At 37.2% G+C, this 24832-nt stretch overlaps 1 protein-coding gene across 1 annotated transcript in view; it reads right to left on the bottom strand.

Annotated features, from left to right (window-relative positions):
* GBE1 (1,4-alpha-glucan branching enzyme 1) overlaps positions 1 to 24832 on the bottom strand; it is a 270582-nt gene that overhangs the window by 67379 nt on the left and 178371 nt on the right. Inside the window, exons 9-12 of the mRNA XM_016193269.2 lie at positions 21162 to 21289; positions 11039 to 11137; positions 6491 to 6601; positions 1136 to 1307 (exon numbers count right to left, since the gene is read on the bottom strand). Coding sequence (XP_016048755.1) covers positions 1136 to 1307; positions 6491 to 6601; positions 11039 to 11137; positions 21162 to 21289 — 510 coding nt within the window. The remainder of the gene's footprint in view (positions 1 to 1135; positions 1308 to 6490; positions 6602 to 11038; positions 11138 to 21161; positions 21290 to 24832) is intronic.

The following is a 24832-nucleotide window of genomic DNA, read 5'->3' as shown; positions in this document are numbered from 1 at the left end:
AAGTCATGGGCTAGAACTACTAGCCTTTTCCAAAATGGAAACCCCAAATCTCATCTTCTATATTCTTACCTTTAGGTTCCTGATTATTAAACATTTTGTTCTGCTTTAAATCCTAGTGCTTTTTCAGCCACCAAGCTGCAGATGCTACTATGACACCGACTTGACTTCCCTGGGGAGATGACCTCACCAATGTACCCTGGAACTCCACCTCCCCAGAGCCCTGCCCCACTAGGGAAAGATAGAAACAGACTAGGAGTATAGATAAACCTGCCAATCCCCATGTTCAGCACAGAAGCAATTACAAAAGCCAGACCTTCCACCTTCTGCATCCCACAATGATCCCAGGTCCAGGCTCCCAGAGGGATAAAGAATAGGAAAGCTTCCAATGGAGGGGATGGGATGTGGAACTCTGGTGATGGGAATTCTGTGGAATTGTATCCCTCTTATCAAACAATCTTGTCGATCATTATTAAATAAAAAAAAAAAAACTTCTGCATGTATCTACTAGCCTTCATGTTTCTCTCTAGAATAAAAACTAGAGAAATCTAAAACTTAAATATTCAAATGATTATTGCAGAACAAATAAAACACATATTTGTATTACTTAATTTGTATTATGTTATTCAGTATATTTTCATTGTACATGATTTCATTCAGGTAATAACCCTTGAATGATCATATTATTCTCATTTTTTAAATATTTTTTACACATAGCAATATACTGGCCTTAGTTTTCATATTTTAATATAAATACAATGTTGTACAACTACCTCAAAGAAAAGAAGACTGGTAACAAAGTATAATAATGCCATGACAAGGCAGTTGCATGTTTATTACGTTTAATGTGAAAATACCGCATTAGTTAAGTTCAGAATGATTAAAGTAAGAATTCTACATTTTAAAACTGCTTACTCAACTTGATGGTGATATTAACTAAAAGACCAGTTTTTGGACTATCTTCACATTCTGTATTAGTACAATGAGCTTACTTTAATTTACTTTTTTGCAATTTACAACATAGTAGCTTAAGTAAATAAAGTTGTAATTTCCTATTATAGATCTGAACAGTCAAATCAAAACACTCTACATTCTGTGCTTTAAACAGAGATTGAATATGTGTTCAATTTATTCTTACCCATGAAATTCAGATAACCTTCTCCTCCAAGTGCATGAGTAATGAGTCGAATCATCTTGTGAAGCTGTATTCCGCGATCAATAACTGGAGTAAAAGGGGCTAAAACACTCATGTTGGTGTACATTTCTGCATCCATTAGCCAAAATGCCAAGGTCTTATCTCCAACAAGTGCCTATAGGAATAAAAGTCACAAAGCTAAATGCAAAGGATGGGTACTAAGGACTTGCAATTTACACTAGAGTAATGCACGACTACACTGGATGAGAAACAGTGTAGGGATGACGGGCAAAGTAATATATATTTATGACTTCAGCAATATAAATTTCCTATACGGAGGTCAGCTAGTAAAGTGGAACACATCTGTTTTCAGGATTGATTGATTTTTAAAAAGAGATTAGGAAGAAAATCATGAGAAATCACCTGGACAATTATTGTTGTTGTTTTCTCCATATTTTCTTTTTTTTATTTTAATGAAAGAGAGAGAGACAGAGAGACAGAGACAGAGACCAGAGCACTGCTTAGCTCTTGCCTACAGTGGTTCCAGTGACTGAACACGGACCTTTGAAGTCTCAGGCATAAAACTCTTTTGTATAACTATTAGGATGTCTCTCCAGCCCCTGGATATTTGTAACTGAACTGATACTTCAAATTTTATGAATTTTAAATAAACATTTATTATACTACTGAGAAGACAAAACAGATATTTAAACTAGTTTCTATCCATGACTTTACTTTTTTAAATGCAAGTTTTAAGAACTATATATAAGTACATAGAAATATATGCTTGTTACATAGTTGTATAAATACAATAACATGAACTCTCCTCCCCTTCAGCAAGTCAAGTTTTTATTTGAATGCATGAATTTCTGTCTCATTGCCTTTGATATTTAGTTTAAAATGACTTTGCCTTATGTGGAAATTAAATGTGACTGACAAATAGAAAAAGTAACTCAAAGAACCCTGAAACGAAGAATAGTGGTCTTTTATCCATCTGACTTATTTATGAATAAAAACAGTGAATTAATATAAAGTGTTCAACATTTGAAAGTATATTAAATATAATAAAAACAAAAGATAATTTCATTTATTGCAAAGTTTTATAGTCTTTTACCTATAACTTGCTATGACGTCTAAACAATTTCCATTAAAATTCTTTTTCTTTGAAATATTTTCACGACAGCATTTAATTATTCAGTGTCTGATTTTGAGAGCAAAGATATAACTGAGTTAGACAGTGATTTTTACAGTAAGCATGCTCAGCTTGATTTGATGATGATTGGGTAATTTTCATCTCTATTAATTGATTCTTTTTTCTGTATCAAAACAGTCATTTTGCTCTTTGGGTAAATACCTTAAATTACATATATAAAACATATATATATATATATATATATATTTATATATATATAGTATATATATTAGTTGTGGACTAAATTGTATCCCCTTACTCCCCCCACATCATTCATGTTTGAGTCTGAGCCCATAATGTAGCTATTATTTGGAAACAGAGTCTTCTTCAAAGAATTGGTCAAAGTTACATAGTGTCATATAGGGACATCATAATTCAGAGGTAGAGAACTTTTTTTTTTTTAACCAAAGGCCTTTTGGATTTTTATAACATTGCAAACCATGCAATGTTATCCACTTAAAGTTGTTCACTTAAAAATTAGCACTTAAAGAAGACAGTAGAATACCACTCTGCCATTAAAAATTATTGCCATTATCTTTGCTTCACCTTGGATGGACATTACGCTGTGAGATAAGCCAAACAGAGGACAAATACCAGTCCCATCTCACTTATAAGGGTAACTTGAAAAATAGAAAAGTGAAACTTGGACGAGGTGGAGTGTGCTGTACAGAAGCAAAGGACTCCAGAGGGAGGGAATGAGAACATATAAAAAGGGACTTGCAGAATGGATGTGCACATGTGTCAATAATTGTATTGTAAACCATTAACACCACCCCTCCCACTGAAATGGGGGAAATAGCCGTTGATATTGCTATGAGAAAAGCTCCTGATATGAAAAGCAGGAGACACCAAGGATGAGTATAGATATAAAAAGACCACGTAATGGTTCACAGAGAGAAAATCATTTGAGCACCTAGGAGGTCTCATGAATATCTAAAGCTTAGAACACTACCACTATGCAGATCATGCACTTCCTTCTTCCAGAGGCACAAGAAATAAATTTCTAACACTTAAGCAAAATTTTATTATTTATATGCTGGCCATAGCAGACTAAAGCATGTACTAATAAAACAGAGCTTCTGGCAATTACAGAAGCCAGACCATAGACCTTCTACACCACATAATGATGCTGGGTCCACACTCCCAGAAAGACCAAGAATTGGAAAGCTTTCAAGGGAGGGGGTGGGATATAGGATTCTGGTGGTAGGAATTGTGTGGAATTTTACCCCTCTTATCATATGGTCCTGTTGATATATATATATATATATATATATTTATTTTTATAGATAAATTTTTAAAATAAAATAAAAATAGAACTTCTGTTTGGTATATAATGTCTGGTATATAACATATATAAACTTAGAAGTGATAGTTAACTGCTACAACAAAAATCTGAAAATAATTTATACAAGATATAGACATAGTTTGCTTTCAGAAATCACTAGCTCTTTTGTCGCTGCTGTAATCTGAAGTGCTATCTTGCTTTGACAAGTTTCTAGAGATAAAAAAAAGAGAGCTATACAGAAATGACAGAGAGAGAGAGAATGAGAGAGAGAGAGAGAGGGAAAGACAGCATAGTACTGAAGACTTCCTCAATGTGTTTGAACCATGTGACACCCCCCACCCCCGGCACACACACACACAGTTTCTAGCTATCTTGCTAGACCTCTAAAACATTTGTTACTTTCACTTATCTTGAACATTCAGTTGAATTAAATACTTATCTCTACACTATTATATATCTTTCTATTACATGTTTATTCTATAATATGACTCTATTATAGAACCTTCTTGATAATTTGTTAGAGTCCTACTATACTGTGTATATATTTTTGTATTTTTCTTTCTATGAATCTATATATTTGTACTTTTATCAAGCTTAAATATAATGTACATTTAGAAACTTATAATTCTTTCCACATAAATTCAGAAACTTGTAATTATTTCTACATACTGACAATTTTTAATGCTAAAAAGAACAAGGTAAATTTTTAAGGTATGAACTAATTCTTGGTAATGTTATAAAGCCTATACATTTAAGGAAGATAATTATGAAAGGAATCTAATAGCTTCACCTTTACTTCATGATTGATTCACTCATATAAGAAACAGTGGAGCTACATATGTCTATGAATTCTAGTTTTTGAAATAGAAATATATATTTCACACATATATTTAGGTTTCATACAAGTTATATATTTGGGGTAGGGTTACCCCACCACTAAAAATAATATTATTCATTTATTTATTATTTTGATATAATCAAGTTCCGTTTTGTTCTAGGTATTTATTTGACCTACTTTATGGCCAACTGGAAATAAAAAGACAGCACTGACCTAATTTGGAAGATGCACAACTTATCATGTCTGCTTCATGAGTCAGTGAACTTCCTGAAAAGGCCACGTAGTACATATTTTAGGCACTGTCGGCTACTTTTTCTATTTCAACTACATTAATGTGCAATTATGGGTCAAAAGCAGTCTCAGAGAATACATACATGAATGAGCATCGTTGTTTTCAAGTAAACTTGCAAAACTTGCACTAAGTAGAATTTGGCTGACGAGTCTTTATTGTCTGAACAACATACCATTTACTACACTTTTGTTGTTGTTGTCAACTGGGACTTTACTACTCTAAGTTGTCTTTCTCAGATAGGAAAAGTGAGACAGAGAGACTGCAGCAGAAAGGGGAACCCATCACAGCTCTGAAGCTTTCTCCAGTGAGATGGAGGCCAGGATGGAATCCATGTTGTGAGTGTGACAACACAGGCGCACTATTTGTTAAGCTGCCTTGTTGGCCTTTATTACGCATTCTCTAATAAGAATATCATCATCATCAAAATCATCAACAACAACAACAACAACAACCAGAGTACTGTTTAACTGGCCTTGCTTATCGTGGTGCTGGAGACTGAGCCTGAGAATTTGGGTGTCTCAGGCATGAAAGTCTTTAAACATTATTATTTCCCCAGCTCTACAGATTGCTAAAAATTAGAAAATATATCTGAAAGATCATTTATTTAAATAAATGAGCTACCTCTGCTGAAGTAGATAAGCTTAGTGTCTAAATTCTACATTTCTTCATATATATGCTGTAAATAATTCTTTTTCTTTTCATTTTTAGTGTATAAAAGAACCTTTTATGCTCTTCATGCTTAAGAGGGGTACTGTACATTTAAATTGCTAAATAGTCTTATCTTTTTCCATTTATTTATTTGTCAACCTAATGAAAGAATTACTCACAGTATTAAAGTTGGAAATAGACAAGTGAAAACAAATTTTATGATTAACCATCATAAGAATATGGGGAAAATATTTTCCCTCTATAATGAGATAAAGGCTTCAGGAATAATCGGGCATCTGAGCCAAGGCATAAGGTTTTTACAGGAGCTTTGCCAGTGAAGTACTTACATTCAGGTGTGAGGGGAAGTAATGAAGTTCCCCTATTCAGGCAGGGGTGGCAACAGCACAAAAACAGAATGTTTAGAGGACTGATCAGAGAATGAACACAGAAATTTTGGCTTTGGACAGTTAAGGTAGATGACTGGCCTTGACTGAGAAGTTTTTAATCCAAATGATTCTAGTTGAGAAAATGAAATTTGCTCTTTGGAAAACAGCTCAGGCTACATTAGAGAGGATGGACTGGAGCTGAATCAGGGGTCAGGGTAACAAGGAAAAAACTAATGAAAGCTAGTTAAATGGCATAAGAGACAATCTCTAGAAGGAAGCCTAAAAGAAATTAAAATCAACCTGGATCAGCACCAATGTTCCTCTCATTACAACAAAGGAAATCGTAAACAGTAACACTTGCAACTGTCACTTATAATCATTCAGTTACAGTTTGGCAGGGTAAAGATGACATTTCATTTTGAAGCTGGAATTTATAGATCTACAAAATAACTTTACAATGTTTTTCAAGTATAAGTAGTTCTCACATAAACATACACATACAGAGAGATGAATGTATAATTAGTATACTATATGTCTAAAACAGTAACCACTTGAATTTAGAATATTTGCATGTATTTTTGTTGGGGGAAGTACTGTCTTACAAGATAGTCATATAAGGGGTACAATATCACATGTCCTCAAGGCACCAAACACACACACACACACACACACACACACACACACACGATTTAAATACATATTCACACATTCACTTACTTGATCGTGGCTCTCTGCATAAGCAATGCACTTTTCAAGGTAGCGTCTATTTGTAAGTGTATGCACTATATTACCCATGTTCCAATCTTCATCTTTACACTCTTTAATTAGCTAGATGCAGAAGAAAACAGTTCAAATCGATGATTATTGTTCTTATACTAAATCCCAATCTAACAGTATATATCATATTAAACAAACTTATTTGAAATATGCAGATAAAAATAGACCTATTTAGCAGAGACTTCATTACTTAAATCAATACTGAAACCACAATTATTTTATACACTGTCCAAATAACAGCGGTGGGATTTGCGCTTGCTTTCTCACAGATGGTCTGATCATTGCACTTTAGGAATTTTACAGCCATTTTTTTTTCTTCTTAACAAGTGCAAGTTCTTGATTGATGACCACAGTGAAGTGTTGTGCAGTGTGTCTTTCTGTAACACTCACAACAGAAAGATAAACTTGCAGTGTTTTTAGGTTTGTATGAAAAAAAAAAAAAGAAAAACAGTAGCAGGAATAGTGTTTGGTTCTATTCTCTAAAATGGTAATTAAAAACAAGTATTATGCAGAGTTTAAAAACTTCCATGGCAAACATCTTAACAAAGCATTCTTTCCTATCCACTTCAGCTGTTTCCGCTGCCTTGTCGTTTATCACTCAGTCCCCTTCCCTCACCCCACCCACATGGCAAGGTCTTCCCAAGACCTCAGAGGGTTCTCCCTTAAGTCAGCAACTACGTTTCCTTGGGCATCTGTTGTACATGCTGACCTACCCCTTCCTGTAACATGCTATCCTTCTTCATGTATTGGTATTTGTGAAGCTCTTAATCATTTGCTTACATCTCCTAAAACTCCAGGTATTCTGCAATGTCCCTCCCTCTGTGTATCATCCAAGAACTAGTGTTCCACAGTTATAACCCAAAAATAAACTCTCGGACACACCATGCATGTGTTCACACGTCTGCCCAAAGCATCAAACAAACCGTGATGGGCAGAACTGCACTCCCACTTCCTTACACCTTTTGTGTAAGTCTCTATCTAAATTCTGTTCTGAAGAAATCATGAAATAATAACAGAGCATTGCTTTCAGCTGTCCTGAACTTGGTGCATTTTGACACAAGAAACGGGAATTCTTGGTCTGGGTACACCTGCCTTTGTCACTTTGTTTCTTTGTCTTTATTTCTTTAAGTATAATGTAGGGCTGGGTGCTTTAGATCCCCCAAACTTGGCACTGTGAATCTTTGGGCGCCGGAGGGCAGACTGTGTTAGGCGGAATAGTAGTTACCCCACGAATATTTACACCCTAATGCCTAGAATCTGTGAATATGGTCTTATATGGCAATTAAACTTGAGAGAAGAGGCAAAGTTAAGTACATGGAAGTGGAAGATTACCCTAGATTATTGGGACATTGATCTTTATCAAAAGGATGTGTGAATTACCAGAGTGAGAGATTTAAAGATGTTCCCTTGTTAGTGTTGCTGATGGAGGAAAGTACCCAGAGCCAAGGAATAAAGTTACCTTTAGAAGTAAGAAAAAGCTTAGGAGTCTAGGGTCACCAGAAGTAGGTACAACTGACCAAATCCCTTCTGTTTCGTCTAGTGAACCAGTTCTGATTTGTGACTTATGGCATTATGGGAACTATATGATTGTAAATGTAATTGCCTTTAAATCATTGTTTGTGGTAGGTAGATTAATAATAATTTAAAATTCATATACAGACCTACACATATATTAAAACCTTTTACAGAGATAGTAGGCTATAAAAAAGAAACCAGAATTAAGTCTTGCTTTTATAAAGTTACTTCAAAATGGATCATAGACTTCTATGTGGAAGGAAAACTATAACATGCTTGCTTAACAGAAAAGTAAGAAAATAAATGCAGTTGGTGGCACACCTGATTAAGCGTATATGTCACAGGGCACAAGGACCCAGTTCGAGCCCCTGGTCCTCAACTGCAGGGGGAAAGCTTCACGAGTGGTGACACTGGTCTGCAGGTCTCTCTCTCTCTCTCTCTCATCCTCCCTTCTTATTTTCTCTATGTCTGTCTTCAATAGTAAATAAATATATTTAAAAAATAAATGATCACGAAACATGGCTAGATATTGGATGAAAGGATCTGTAGAAGGTTAATAAGTATATGAAAAGATATCCATCATCATAAACTATTCAGGAAGTATAAGTTAAAACCCCAGGTGTCACATTTATATGGATATCTCAACTATGAGAAAGTGGCTACAATGTATTTTAGATAGTAATATATATATATACATTATATATGTAAATTGGCAGTTTAAAACTAATGTAGGACTGTAGTCAAGCCCCTACAATTGTAAGATGCCCCTTTCTTTAGAACAAGATATAACTAAAATCATTGCATCTTGGTTCATTTATAGCTTTCTTCTTGTTCCTAACTCCCTATTTTCACAGTAATATATATATTTTGATATACTGTTTTCAGGTGGTACATTCCAGAGTCACCAAGAAATGTATGAGCTTTCCTTGCAGCTAAGCAAAGTTCCCTTAAGGAAGTTACGGCCATCAGAACACTCAAACAACCCAGCTGAGGCTGCTGCTAATGCCACGAAGTCTGGTTTCATTTGACAGTATAGGAACACGAAGAAATGTAGACTCCCTTTTATTCTTCCCTAAAATCCTACCTCCCTAATCCCCTGGTTATTATAAAACACACCACTGTTGTTTTCTCAAAAAGAACAGATTTGAGAAACTTCACTTTACCATTCCCACTTTGTCTAGGTCTAAATAAAACATGTTTGTTTATCTTTCTCTCAGCATCAGTCTTGTTCTGTTAACTGCAATGGCTAGTCAAATAAATGAGTTTAAGTTGGGTCCTCCACATAACAAGTTTCTAAATAATAGATTTTGAAATAATACAAGCAAAAAGTGGTGAATAATTTACTTTTGAATAACGTAAGCAAAAATGGAATCTAGCCTTCTAATTTAGCATATGCACTATTAGTTGATAATTTTGCATGCCTAATATATTTTAAATACAGTTGCCATTTAGAATAATACACTCTCATGCTTTATTAACATATAAAAGGGCTAGTCATCTGTGAGATTGTTTTTTTTAAGTACACAACTTAAAAATTGGTGAAAATTACTGAATTCTTTAAAAAGTATTACTTGAAATTTCATTAGTAATGAAAGTTACTTGAACTTTCATTAGTAATGTGGTAATATAAAAAATTTTTTAATGATGTACTGCACCAAAGTAAAAGACTCTGGGGTGAGGTGAGGGTTCAAGTCCTGGAACATAATAGCAGTTGAGGACCTAGTGAATTGTTATGTGGAAAACTGAGAAATATTACACATGTAAAAACTATTGCATTTACTACTGTAAAATATTAATCCCCAATAAAGAAATTTTTAAAAAGATTTTGAAATAATTAGGTGCAACAGAAAATGTATCTTCAGAAAATTTACAACCTATGAAGTTCTCTTACTGTAAACAAAGGATATATATTTTTCCATTTGTACTGAGCAGTACAATAATGTGAACACAGTGGGTAATAAAATATTTACTAAATTAAGAATTTCTAAATACTGTCATTAGTCAAACAGACAAATATTTCACGGTAAGGTAGGATGGACTTAGAAATATTTCTAGGTCTACAGACACCTTGCAAGAGTCTTGAATGCACACAAAGAAAAGTGAAAACTTTTCAGTATGAGGATAAAACTGTAACTAGAGAAATTCTTCTTTCTGACGTTTAATGCCCTGTCTGTGTACTACGCAAAATGGCTCAGGATATAACGATGACAATCAGCAGATGATTAAAATAACCATATTCCTCAAAATAGCATCAGATAGTTTTCTAGGCTAAGTCAAGCGCTTCTGTCATTATAATCCCCTAGCACCAGAGAATGGCTATATTAAATGGCTCATCAGAAAGCTATGGCTATTTGTTACATGCTTAATTTGTCATTTCAACTATGAGCCCTATGAAATAAAAAAATGCATGTACTAACTTTACACCTTGAAGCATATATTAATGTGCAGGTTGAAATGGTGCGCTGAAGTTTAGTGTGTTTATTTTCATTGATTTCTACTTCTCTTTTTATTTATTTACTTTTTAGATAGACACAGAGAGGGAGAGAAGCAGAAGGAAGCACCAAAGCTTACTTCAACACAATGGGAGGCAGGCAGGAACCTGAGTTGCACACCTGGCAAAGCAGCACACTAACTAACCAAGTGAGCTATTTTGTTGACCTTGCTTAATGTGCTTTAAATATAGAGCACTGAAGTTTATTTTGATAATAAAATTTCACTTCACAGATAACATCATAGGAGTCACATTTTCCCCTTTGCTGAATCATGCAATTAGAGAATATTATTAATAAAGAGTTTTAGATGTATTGCGTTGAAAAGCACAAAAATCAACACAGTAATGGGAGAACACTTCAGATATCTATAACACACATCTATGACTAATGTCACAACTAAGAAATAAATGATAGAAAGAATACTAAAATAGTAGAAAATATAATATCCGTAGGAAATAAGTTTGCACAGGAAATCTCTCACCTGGATCCATTTATCTGGAATCGCCATCGCTAACCGGTAGTCAAAACCGCCTCCGCCCTGGGAAATGGGAGAACACAGGGCTGGCATTCCCGATACATCCTACAACAAATTACAGCATATTTTCATTTGGAATAGTTTTCAATTTTTACTAAATATACCGGCCTGGGCCAGTAAATATACACAGTAACTGTGCACATATTTTTGGAATGTTTTAATTGCCTTAATTGTAAAAGTGGACAAATTATGACAGCGTAGCTCAATTCCCAAAACATTTTGTGTAATTTTTGTTCACTGTAGGAAAACTTGAATTTTATTTTATTTTATTTCATTTCATTTCATTTATTTTTCTCCCTCACTTCTGACTGGTATGTGGTAACAACTTGTATTATATGAGGACATGATTTTCTTTTTCTTCATATCACATGGAGAACAGAAAATAGCAAAACACATTTTATTATTGTTGCTAAAATAGATGTGTTATAATTAGAACTACTGTGCCACTTTTTAAATCACTGGGTTATTGAAAAAGTCATGACACAGTTTTTGCCCCACCCCACTAGGAAATGAGAGAAACAGGCTGGGAGTATGGATCGACCTGCCAATGCCCGTGTTCAGCGGGGAAGCAATTCCAGAAGCCAGACTTTCCACCTTCTGCATCCCACAATGACCCTGGGTCCATGCTCCCAGAGGGTTAAAGAATAAAAAAGCTATGAGGGGATGGGATGGGATGGGATGTGGAGTTCTGATGGTGGGAATTGTGTGGAGTTGTACCCCTCTTATCCTATGGCTTTGTCAATGTTTCCTTTTTATAAGTAAAAAATTTAAAAAAAAGAAAAACAGAAAAATATGTCAAGACTTGAGAGAAGAGTCAGTTCATTCACCCAGAAAACACTTACTGAATGACTACTTCATGGCAGGTGCTCTTCTTTTATTCTAAATTCCTATCACATCTCAACCAATGACATCAGTAACAACAAAAAAGCCTCCTGACCCATGTATCTCATGTTCCAACAATGAATGAAGAGGCAGAAAAATCAATTAGTATATCAGATTATGAGTATGGTTGTTAAAATGAATCTTGAACTAAAGTATTTGAATTTTTTGCTTGCTGGCTACTGGAAGCTATTGACAAGAAATGATAGAACAGACTGTTTTATAAGATGTTAATTTGGTAGCAGTTAGCATGAAAAGAAACAATAAATGGGGAATTTAATTTTGAAGCAATGGCCTAAGCAGGAAGTGATGAAGATTCAATAAAATAGTGACTGTAAATATGGATCATACAGGAAGACTATACCTGAAAAATCCTATAGGTTTAAAATTGCCAGTGCTGGACTTATATTTCTGCCATGGTTATCATAACCGATGCTGCTACATCTGGATCCCTGTGCTATTTTTTTTTTTTTTTTTTACTTATATTTGATTGATTGCTTCTCTGTCTGATTATCTGTAGTTTAGTGGTAGCATGACAGATTAGAAAGACATTCTGTTAAAAGACCTGACATCTGAGCTCTGGCTCCACCATTGAGAATCATCTATCTTTAGAGATGCCTTCACCTCAATAAGACCCTGTTTCTGTAACTTCTAAATGAAGAGGACTGACTAGATAACCTCACTGACCCTTTTCAAGTAGCGGACTGTGGTGGAAAGCGTGTTATGGTGTTGCAGCTTCACTCTTAATGTACTCTCAAGCTACTCTCCACTTCATCAGAAAATAAGTGCTCACAAAATAGATGTCATGAGAATACTACGAATGTAAATAACGATAGCAGATAAATGTTGTGTGGATTCTTGTGGTGGATTTAAAGGTACCTGTTGGGTTGTTGAAAAAGTCTTGATATATTTTTCTGCCTCTTCATTCATTGTTGGAACATGAGATACATGGGTCAGGAGCCTTTTTTGTTGTTGCTGATGTCATTGGTTGAGATGTGATAGGAATTTAGAATAAAAGAAGAGTACCGGGAGTCGGGCTGTAGCACAGCGGGTTAAACGCAGGTGGCGCAAAGCACAAGGACCGGCATAAGGATCCCGGTTCGAACCCCGGCTCCCCACCTGCAGGGGAGTCGCTTCACAGGCGGTAAAGCAGGGCTGCAGGTGTCTATCTTTCTCTCCCCCTCTCTGTCTTCCCCTCCTCTCTCCATTTCTCTCTGTCCTATCCAACAACGACGACAACAACAATAATAACTACAACAATAAAACAACAAGGGCAACAAAAGGGAATAAATAAATAAAATAAATAAATAAAAAGAAGAGTACCTGCCATGAATGAGTCATTCAGTAAGTGTTTTCTGGGTGAATGAACTGACTCTCCTCTCAAGGATGTAAAGACAGGGCCAGGGGAGATAGCATAATGACCATGCTAAAACATTGTCATGCCTGAGGTTCCAAAGTCTTAGCTGTAATCCCAACACCACCATAAACCAGGGCTGAGCAGAGCCATGAAATGAAAAATAATAATAATAATAATTTAAAAATAAGGCCCTGGGCTAGTTCACCTGGGAGAAGGCACACCTTGCCATGTGTGAGGAGCCAGGTTCGAGCCCCGGCACCGCACAGGAACACTGGGCTCCATACCTAGATAAGCTACAAAGACAACAAAGCAATGTTGTGCTTCCTCCCCTCTTTTAAACCCCCCCATCTCTCTCTCTCTCTCTTTCTCTCTGACCAACAACAAAAAGAATGTAACAGTTGATCTGGAAGCAGTGGGATCACATATTTTCAAGGCTACAGTGCCACCAAAGCAAACAACAACAACAACAAAAAATTAAAAATAAGTAATGAGAGAATGAGATCTTATGGGATTCACAATACTACAAAATCTGTCCTGTTGCTGCAGCAACAACTAGGTATTCAATGATTTCAGATTTCATGCCTAACTTAGTACCTGAACGAATTTAGACCTAATAAATTATCTGCTTTGTTCCCCAAACATGGATGGGGTTAAAGTGAAAAGCTCTCAGGAAGCCAAAACTCCAAGGTGAATCCTTAACCCCTGAGACGTTAGAGAAGGATTGAGCACAGTAGACACACAGACACTGGCCTGAAGTCTAGAATGTGTAAAACTTAATCATTATCTCCCAAATCCTAAAGATGCTTGCTCATGTTGGTACTGTCTGTCCTGCTTCCTTCCTGAATAAACTTTTTTTTTTTTTCTCCTCAACTTGGATCAACAAGGGTAGAGATTGTTCCATCCTCCGAAGGGAAGATGGACAACATACTCTATGCTACACCTGAGGAAGATGGGGTCAATATTGGGGCAGCATGGAATGTTCCTACTCATGACCACAGAATGAGCTCAGATCTACAGGGATGCAGAGGTCACACAGGCTCCTAAGCTGAATATGGGCCCCAGATCACATCAAATCCATGGTGTTTACAGCCAACAATGTTTATACCACTTTTCCATATTAGGGAGCTACTGTCTTCCCTGATCCAGCTTTCTGGTCCTTTTTCTAACCATGACATCATCTCCCCAGACAATAACTTGGATCCACATGCATATCAGATTTCAGGCTCAGGGGCAAAAAGAAAAAGGAACAAAAAAATTAACTTCTTTGTAACCTAGAATTCTTCTTCTTCTTCTCTTCCTCCTTCTTTTTTATTTTTTACCAGAGCACTGCTCAGCTCTGGCTTATGGTAGTATGGGGGATTGAACCTGAGACTTTGGAGCCTCAGGCACGAGAGTCTCTTTGCATCACCATTATGCTATCTACCTACCCCCCCAACCTTTAGCCTAGAATTCTTGATGTATTGTGCAACTTGATATAAAAGGTTCTGGCCCTTAATGGGGTATTCCACTATCTGTCCCCCTTCCTTTAGGGGTACACATTCAATGGGGACACCTTCAGGGTTGCATTCAGACATATAACTTATATCTGAGTAATTTTGGGGGTTCACATGTCACCCGGCACTGCAGGCAGACAATGCAACACTATGGCCCTAAAATGCAACATGCATTAGCCCTAATAGTTACTAACTAAAATACACAAGTTAAAAAGAAAACAACGGGGGCCAGGTGGTGGCGCAGCTGGTTAAGCCGCACATGGTACGAAGAAGCGCAAGGACCAGCTCAAGGATCCATGTTCGAGCCCCCAGCTCCCCACCTGCAGGGGGGTCGCTTCACAGGTGGTGAAGCAGGTCTGCAGGTGTCTATCTTTCTCTCCCCCTCTCTGTTTTCCCCTCCTCTCTCCATTTCTCTCTGTCCTATCCAACAACAAGGACATCAACAGTAACAACTACAACAACAATAAAATAAAATAACAAGGGCAACAAAAGGGGGGGAAAAAAGCCTCCAGGAGAAGTGTATTTGTGGTGGAGGCATCAAGCCCCAGAAATAGCCCTGGAGGCAAAACAAAAATAGAAAAAAGAAAAATTCTATCAAGCTTGAGGGACCAGGTGCAGCAAGTTCCTGTACCACAGGACTGCACCGTGCACAGTAGGTGTTTCTATCTATTAAAAAAACAAAAGGTTTTCTGGGAACAGGAGAGTGTGAATGTGCAAAGCCCTTTGTGGGAAAAAAAAATATCTGTATGGCCAGTGAACTCCCACAATAATTGTAGCTTTCTTATGTGAGTATGGTAAATAAAGTGCATAACAGAATATACTCAAGACAAAATATTTCTTTTTTTTATTATATTTCTTTTTTTATATTTATTTTATTTATTTATTCCCTTTTGTTGCCCTTGTTGTTTTATTGTTGTAGTTATTATTGTTGTTGTCATTGTTGCATAGGACAGAGAGAAATGGAGAGAGGGAGGGGAAGACAGAGAGGAGGAGAGAAAGATAGACACCTGCAGACCTGCTTCACCGCCTGTGAGGCGACTCCCCTGCAGGTGGGGAGCCGGGGTTCGAACCGGGATCCTTATGCTGGTCCTTGCGCCACTAGCGCTTAGCCCGCTGCACTACAGCCCGACTCCCAAGACAAAATATTTCTAAACAGTGTGTCCATAATACTTCATGGAAGTAAAAAAAAAAACACAATGAATAATAATAAAAAGAGTAATAGTTAATGGTAAAAATGACTTTAAAAGAAGAAAAAAATATGGGCCAAATAGACAGCTTACTAGGTAAAATATATGCTTTGTCATGCGTGGCCCAGGTTTGGACTCCAGCAACACATTCCCAGATACAATCTTCATTTACTTTGACAACTTCTAACCAGGGGCAGACTACACATCAAAGCTCTGATAGCTGTTCTAGACACTGTTTATTATAGACACATTTTCCTAGAGTTTCCATAAGGATAGTGAGTCAGGAATGACTGAAAATAGGCTGTTATTAAAGACTAGCATGGTTTATCTCGAGAGAATATTAAAGCCTGGGGCCAGATAGTGGCCCACCCAGTAGAATGCACACATTACCATGAGGAAAGACTCAGGTTCAAGCTTGCCTGTCCCCACCTGCAGTGGGGAGCTTCACAAGCAGGGGAGCAGTGCTGCAGGTGTCTCTCTTTTTCTCTCCCTCCCTACTGTTTCCTTCTTTCTCACATTCTCTTTTTTTAATATTGTTTTAATTTTTTTTCATTTATTGTTGGATAGAGGCAGAGAGATATTGAGAGGGGAGGGGGAAACAGAGAGGATATAGAGGGAGAGAGACAGAGAGATACCTGCAGCCCTGCTTCACCACTCACAAAGCTTTTCCCTTGTAGGTGGGGATAAGAGATTTGAACCCAGGTCCTTGCTCACTGTAATATGTGCTTAACCAGGTACAGCACTGCCTAGCCTCACCTCTCAATTTCTCTCTAGCAACAAAGGAACAAACAAACAAAGAAAAAAAATGCCAGAAGTAATGGATTCATTGTGCAGGCACCAAGCTCCAGAAATAATAACAGTGATAAAAAAGGAAGAAAGAAAGACAGAAAGAAAGAAAGAAAGAAAAAGAAGGAAAGAAAAAGAAAGAAAGAAAGAAAGAAAGAAAGAAAGAAAGAAAGAAAGAAAGAAAGAAAGAAAGAAAGGAAGGATTGATTGATGGGAAGAGAGAGAGAGGAGGAAGGAGGAAGAACAATATAAGGTGTGTTCTATATTGGACTGGAAAGTATTCTAGAAAATAGAATCTGTTATAAAATATATTTGGGCATCATCAAGTCTTGATGACTATATCTAATTTTTTGTAAACTCCCCTGTTAGTGCCTATGAACTGAAAGTGGAAAGTCAATGCTTGTTCTTTTAAAATCTCCTTTAAGGATTTCTTCGAACCCGTGAAATAGTTCACTTGGTAGGCAAGAATTCTACTACTGAGCCACCAGTGTGAAACAGTTCACTTGGATGGGGTGCTGCTTTGCATGTGCACAACTGTGTTTGATCCTGGCCCCAACTGCAATGCTGCAATGAAGGAATCTTTGATGGCCCCACCCCCTTCCCTCTCTCTCTCTCTCTCTCTCTCTCTTTACAAAGTGGGGTTGGGGCAAGGAGCTTTCAGGTTCTAGTACATGGGGGTGAGTGTGTTTTGCAGACACCAATCATGGCATGATGAGAAATTGCAACCATGCACTGTAACCTCCCAATTTAAAACAACAACAACAACAACAATAACCTTTTTTGTCTGTTTCAGGCTCCAAGGACAGAATCCAGGGCCTCACTACTCTTAAGAGTCTACTTTTAGAGTCACCCTCCAAATTACTTATTTTAAAATCTTAACAAAAAAATATAAAGAAAACATAAGGATCACTAAAGGGCCAGAAAAGGAGCTACTTAGACAATGAGGTGCTTTGCTCTGTGCATACCACAGGTTTGAGCCTGGCTCGCACAGCATTGAGGGAAGCCTCAATGCTGTGGTCTCTTTCACTCTCTGGTGGCCTTTCTGCCTATCAATCTCTATTTAATAAAATATTAAGATTACCAAAATAAATGCATCTTAAATATAAAAAAACTGATTATTAACAACATAGATTAAAGCAATCATATGTATTCCAAATGAAGTTAACATAGTGTGAGTTTTAGGATCTAAAGAGGACTCACGATTACTTCAGAGGGGCAGAAAAACTCAATGACACATATTTTAATTAGTAGAATTAAATATAAATAAATAAATAAAAATATATAACCACATAAAATAGTACATACAGTCTAGAAAAAAATCAATTATAATAGATGTTATTATAAATAAATTTTACTATGTGACTTCATATTTAATTACATTACTTATTTGTTATACCACATTCCTTTCTTTTACAAAGTTCATAAGGGTCAATTCTACATTTTGAAGAGACTCCCACTAGACAGAAAACTGGTATATTGAAATTGAAGTAGTTTTTCAATTTGAGTAGAATAAATGGAAGACACTTTTTTTTTTAAAACCTAAAACTTAGTAATATAAAGTACGCTAAAGCCTCCAAAGTTTCATTGGTAGAAAGACTGATAATCAGACAGAAGCTCCCCAGGTGATGGAACTGATTTACTTGAAATGAATGGAAAGATCAATGTAACAATTTTAAGTTTCATGCATTAAATCATTGCTTTTTTTTCTTCAAAACCCACTTTTGATTTGTTCTGTCATTGTTTGTAGCAATCTGTCATGTATAATGTCTTTACTTTGAATTGCCATAAATATAATTGACAAAATAATTAACTTTTTTGATGTTCGAAAGATAAAATTAAAATATATGAGACAAAACAAAAGCTTAAAAAATACACTTTGATTGACACTAAAAGGCATTCAGAGTATTAGCTACAAGAATTACCAGGATTTCTAATCTATGAGCAAATGTAGGAAGAGTGGATGAAATAATGAAGGGTATCAAAATAGTATTATAACTGTACGGTATATTTAATTCTACACAGAATCTACTCCAGGCATTTAGTGCTCATTGCTCAATTTCCAGAAGACACTTAGAAAAGAAAATATCTAAAGAAAGCAGCTGGGGCAAGGATATGGCCTACCTTGTTAGCACATATAACACTATGTGCAATGACTTGGGTTTGAGCCCCTGCTCCCCAACTAAAAAAAAAAAAAGGATGCCTCACAAGCTGTGAAGCAGGTCTGCAGATGTCTTATCATTCTCTCTTCCTTTCTATATTCCTCTCTCAACCTAATTTCTCTCTATTGTCTCGAATAAAATATAAAGGGGGGTAGAGGGGGGAAATTGTGGACTCTAGTGTTGACACCAAACCCGAGATAGCTTTGATAGCAATAAAAAATAAGGAAAGAGGGAGTCGGGCTGTAGCGCAGCGGGTTAAGCGCAGGTGGCGCAAAGCACAAGGACCAGTATAAGGATCCCGGTTCAAGCCCTGGCTCCCCACCTGCAGGGGAGTCGCTTCACAAGCGGTGAAGCAGGTCTGCAGGTGTCTATCTTTCTCTCCCCCTCTCTGTCTTCCCCTCCTCTCTCCATTTCTCTCTGTCCTATCCAACAACAATAATGACAACAATAATAACTACAACAGTAAAACAACAAGGGCAACAAAAGGGAATAAATAAAATAAATATAAAAAAAAGTAAGGAAAGAAAGGAAGAGAGAGAGAGAGACAGAGAGAGAGAGAGAGAGAGAGAGACAGAGAGAGAAAAGGAGGGACTGTTCACCCTCCAGGGATAAACAAAAAAGTCCTCTCACTTAAGAGTTTTTTTTGGACAGGTGACAGAGTGGGCCGTGGGTAGTGTGTCTGCTTTGGCATGCAGGCTATCGAGGGTTGCTCCAGGTCCCTACCGCACTGGAGGAAGCTTCAATACAGTGTAGCCGTCTCACCTGGGATCAGAGAAGCTTGGTGGAGACAATAACAAGAACAAAAAAGTGATGGGGCGTTGTTGGGAAAAGAACACCAGCAGCAGGCCAAACAGACGCTCAGGCCTGAGGCACCGAACTCCCAGTGTGATCCCTAGCACCGCCAGATGCCGGAGCTGAGTGGTGCAAAGACTCTAAAATGTGGAAACAGCAGGATAATAGTAACAATAATAACGGTGATGATGATAGTGATGATGATGATGATAACAGTAATAATAATATTAATGATAATTTGGAACCCAGAGTACTATTGTAGAGGGATTGTCATCTGGGTGGTGGGAACAGACATCTACCATGGGAAGATAAAAAAGCTGTGCATGTGACAACAACTACATTTTTATTCCTTTGTTAGACAGAGACAAAGAGGTAGAGAGAGCAAAAGAGATCACAGCACCAAAGCTTCCTGTAATGTAGTGGGGGGGGGTCAGGTTTGAGGGTCGCACACACGGCAAACTAGATCACTAGGTAAGGGAGATAGTTTACCAGTCCACAACTAACACATTTTAAATTATTACTTCTGATAAAGTGAATGAAAGAGAAGTGACAGGGAAAAGTTAAGATAGCTACAACAACAGATAACAAATAGTAAGGACAGTGTCTTGACTGTATTTCATTCTAGTGAACTAAATGCCAACAATATGAGATGACAGTCTAATTCCTTTAAGGGTAGTCTTACAGATTTTATATGTCAACCACTATGATTTGTTCAGAACAGTTTCAACATACTAAATTCAATTTTAATAATAATTCTTATTTAGAGGACTCAGAAAACCAGAGGGATTTTCGTACTAAATCTAAATTAGCATAAGCATTTAACAAACTTCTTAATTTATCACATTTATCACCAAGAGGGGAATTGTCAATTATGCATATACCGAATTATATCATTACAGTGCAGCTTTGGGACAGTTAATCATGAACCTTCAGTAATCATGAATAACTAGTGAACATTTGGCAATCCAAGAGCAATAACATAAACAAGAAAGGTAATCGCATCAGAACAAGAGGCTTCAGAGAAGCACACAGGCAGCGAACCATGCCATCTCTAATGATTCAACCAAAAATGAAAATAAATAGGCAGATGCACATTAATATTCAATTATTTTCTCTGCTGAAGGTCTGACGGTAGCAGAACCTGTCCACTGATTAGGATATTTTACTTTCTAACCATTGGCAGTTTTTTGAACAATCGAATGATGACAAGTAATTAGAATGCACTATCTCCGAATAAGAAAACACTGAATTCTAAATTACGTGCCATCCGTACTAGGAAGCAGCACCATAGTGAGGGTACAATTTCCGTTTTGCAATTACTGGCAACACAAGCTTAATTATTCACCTATTGTAGGCTGACAAAATATTCTTTATTAAAGGGAGGGGTCAGAGGATAGGAGATCATTGCAGCCTTACCTCAGCTATTGTTATAGAATCTGGATACAGTGTATGGACCAGGTGGTTTGCCAACATGAGATAAATCAAGGCATCTTCATCTACTTGTAGCCCAAAGTACTCATGGTAATCACCAGAAAACCCCTGACCTAGAAAACATACAACACATATGGATGCAATATTCCATCAACATACAGGCCTTAATCCTCGTCAAATACCCCTACTTAACTCACTGATAGCAGTTTTGTTATCACTAGAGTATAATGAGTCTCCACAACTTAGAACGTCTTCATCATCGAATGTAAGCTCTAACTTAACAAAGCACTCCACCTCAAAACCAGAGTACAGACAACCCTGTAATTCAATCTGAGTTTCACAAAAGTCAATAAAAATCACTTATTCCTTTATTTGTTGTTTACCCTGTTTGCTTGCATAGCTCTCACATAACTTTTTCAGATAGAAGGGAAGAAAAAAAAAAAAAAAAAAGAGAGATGGAGGGAGAAAAGGAAAAGCTACAATAATGCCAAAGCGTCCTCCGGTGGAGTAGGGGCTGGGGCCAAATCTGGGTTCTGTACATTAGGACACCCGGACAGGTGAGTTATATTGAATCCATTTCCAAATGCAGTTCCTGGCGATGAACGGGAGCACCACACATTCTCGACACAGCAAAGTTGCTTCCCTGGTTCAAGTTTTATCCTCTCTCTCTATTTTTTTTTTTGACAGAGATGGAGAGAGATAAAGACATTATAATCTCCCCAGCCAAGGCACTCCCTAGGTACTATCCTTTGGGTACCAATGTACTGGTGGCATTTTAGGGGCTGAAGCCAGAGTATTACGTGAGCTGTACCCACTGCATCATGTGCTAGTCTCACAGTTACATTTAACCGAACTGAATTTCTCATGGGAAAAAAAAAAAAATTTTGTAAGACGACATCAAAAAAAACTCTAAATTTCAAGATTTTGATAAATTCATATCATATCAAGACAGATTGGTTAGCTTCTACCAGATCCCTCTGAAGAAAAAAAATGCCAAAAAATAAAATCAAAACATGGCACAGTGGTGATATTATTTATTGTAAATAAGTTTTAATGTCTGTAGTATGGGTTTCCAAGGATGACAAAAAGTTCTCAACAGCTTCAAACTCCCTTCTCCCTCCTCTTCCTACTAGCTCATAATCTTGGTTGCTTATATTTAATTTAATGAACATAAACTATGATTTTTCTACTTGCATTGGTTTTTATAAATAAAACACTGTATCTTGATGCTGTTTTAAGTCAGTGCTTTCTGATACACTACATCTTTTGTTGTATGGCGTCAGAATGTTTGACATTATTTTTTAGATGTGTATGTTTTTCACTTGCCAAAAAAATTGAATCTTGAAAATTAAATCTTTGGAAGACAAGTTATCAAGTTCAGGTTGAATTTTCTATTACCAGAAGTAAAGTGAGATTTTCTTTTTTCCACCCATAACAGGGTGAGGGTTGTCATCAATCAGTAACTTAGGAGTGAAGGGACTTGGATCAACAGTGGTAGAGGATGTCCCATCCTCTGAAGGGAAGATGGACAACATACTCTATGCTACACCTGAGGAAGATGGGTCGATATGGGGCAGCTCGGAATGTTCTTACTTATGACCACAGAATATGAGCTCAGATCTACAGGGATGCAGAGGTCACAGAGGCGCTTAAGCTGAATATGGGCCCCAGATCACATCAAATTGATGGGGTTTACAGTCAACAATATTTATACTCCTTTCCCATATTAGGGAGCTACTCTCTTCCCTGATCCAGCTTTCTGGTCCTTTTTCCAGTCATGACATCTCCCCAGACAATAACTTGGAACCACCTGCATATCAGATTTCAGGCTCAGGGGAAAAAAGAAAAAAGAAAAAAAAAAAAAAACTAGTCTAGCCACAGGTCCTTTGAAATATAACTAAAATATGCCTACTAGCTATCTACAAGATGGAGGATCCCCCAACCTTCATCTGCACTATCCCAGCCTTTAGGTACATGATTAGTCAACAATTTGTTTGGCTTTGTATGTTAACTCTCTTTTCAGCCACCAGGTTTCAGATGCTAGCATGATGCCGAACAAACTTTTCTGGACAGACAACCCCACCAATGTGTCCTGGAGCTCCGCTTCCCCAGAGCACTTCCCCACTAGGGAAAGAGAGAGGCAGACTGGGAGTATGGATCGACCTGTCAACACCCATGTTCAGCGGGGAAGCAATTACAGAAGCCAGACTTTCCACCTTCTGCAACCCACAATGGCTTTGGGTCCATACTCCCAGAGGGTTAAAAAATAGGAAAGCTATCAGGGGAGGGGATGGGATATGGAGTTCTGGTGGTGGGAATTGTGTGGAGTTGTACCCCTCTTATCCTATGGTTTTATCAATGTTTCCGTTTTATAAATACAAAAAAAAAAGTGTGAAGGGACCAGTAATTTAGGAGTGGAGGGACCAGTGTGAGTTCATGCAGTCAGCTGTAGGCAGTGACAGGAACTTCTCTCAGCACTCCTCTTCCCAGTTCAACCAGGCGCCAAGATTACGAACGAAAAGCGACAGGAAAGCTGAGCTCAGGGGGGACTGAGGGAGCTGCGACTATTCACTGTCCTGTCCTGGAGGAAAGACAGATGTTTTCAGTGAGAGGGAGAAGCTAGAATATGACTCTGATGACTGATATCCACAGCCCCAGGAATTGAATCTGGGGCCTCAGGCAAGCATGTCCTGTGTATTACCCACTAAGTCACTTCCTTGACTGTCAGTTTCAGGGTTTTATTTGTTTGTTTTCCAAAAGAGGGAAACATGTGAAGCAACTTAAATGTTTTTTCTTTATTAGTTCTTGGGTTCTCTACTCATTAAAAGCCCATCCCCTATTCTGGGGTTTCAGTTTGTTTCCCTCAACCACACCATTCCACAGCCAATGCCTATCTTGCAGTAGAATAAATTATTCTGATGGGAATTGTAGACATTTAATCTTGGAGAAGATCTTTCTTCAATTTAGCTCTCCTTACCGTTTTTAATCTCAAATTATTTTCTCTTCAAACTGGAGGATATCAGTAAAACTTGCCTCATTTTATAGATTCAATTTCTCTCCCTGGAGTATTTCACGGAGGCAGCGCCATGACTAAACGCAGATAACGGCACCTTTTGAGTGCCGTCTTGCCTTGGCAGGCACTTTTCAAGATTTAACAGTCTCATGCTTTCCTCCTCTTATTTGATGGTTTGTTGCTGGCAAGTATTTAGCCATTAAGCAGACACTAATTGGACACCATGTTATCTACTGAGGGATCAGGAGTCTCAGATGCCATGTCCTTGTATAGCTATTGAACTGACAATCTCGGACTGATATTTTTAACAAATACATTTATAATTTAATTTTAAATGGGGTGCATCTATCTTTAAACGTACATATTTGTTTGAAGTATAATATGCCAAGGAACTCACACATGTTCTCAATTGCTCTTCTTGTTATTTATTTTTCATTACAAATTCTGTCACATTCATGTCCTGAGGGAACTGCAATTCTTTTTTTTTTTTTTTTTTAACTAGAAGAATGTTCCATTTTACAAATAGCATTTATCAGGTAGATATATATTTTTTCTTTTCCTTTTTTTTTTTTTTTTTTTGTCACCAGGGTCACCACTAGGTCACTGGGCTCAGTGCCTGCACAACTCCACCTCTCCAGGCGGA

The sequence above is a fragment of the Erinaceus europaeus genome, chromosome 14, assembly GCF_950295315.1.
Source record: "Erinaceus europaeus chromosome 14, mEriEur2.1, whole genome shotgun sequence".
NCBI classification, from domain to species: Eukaryota; Metazoa; Chordata; class Mammalia; order Eulipotyphla; family Erinaceidae; genus Erinaceus; species Erinaceus europaeus.
Note: the sequence above shows the minus strand (reverse complement) of the source record. Positions and strands in the feature narration are given on the sequence as shown.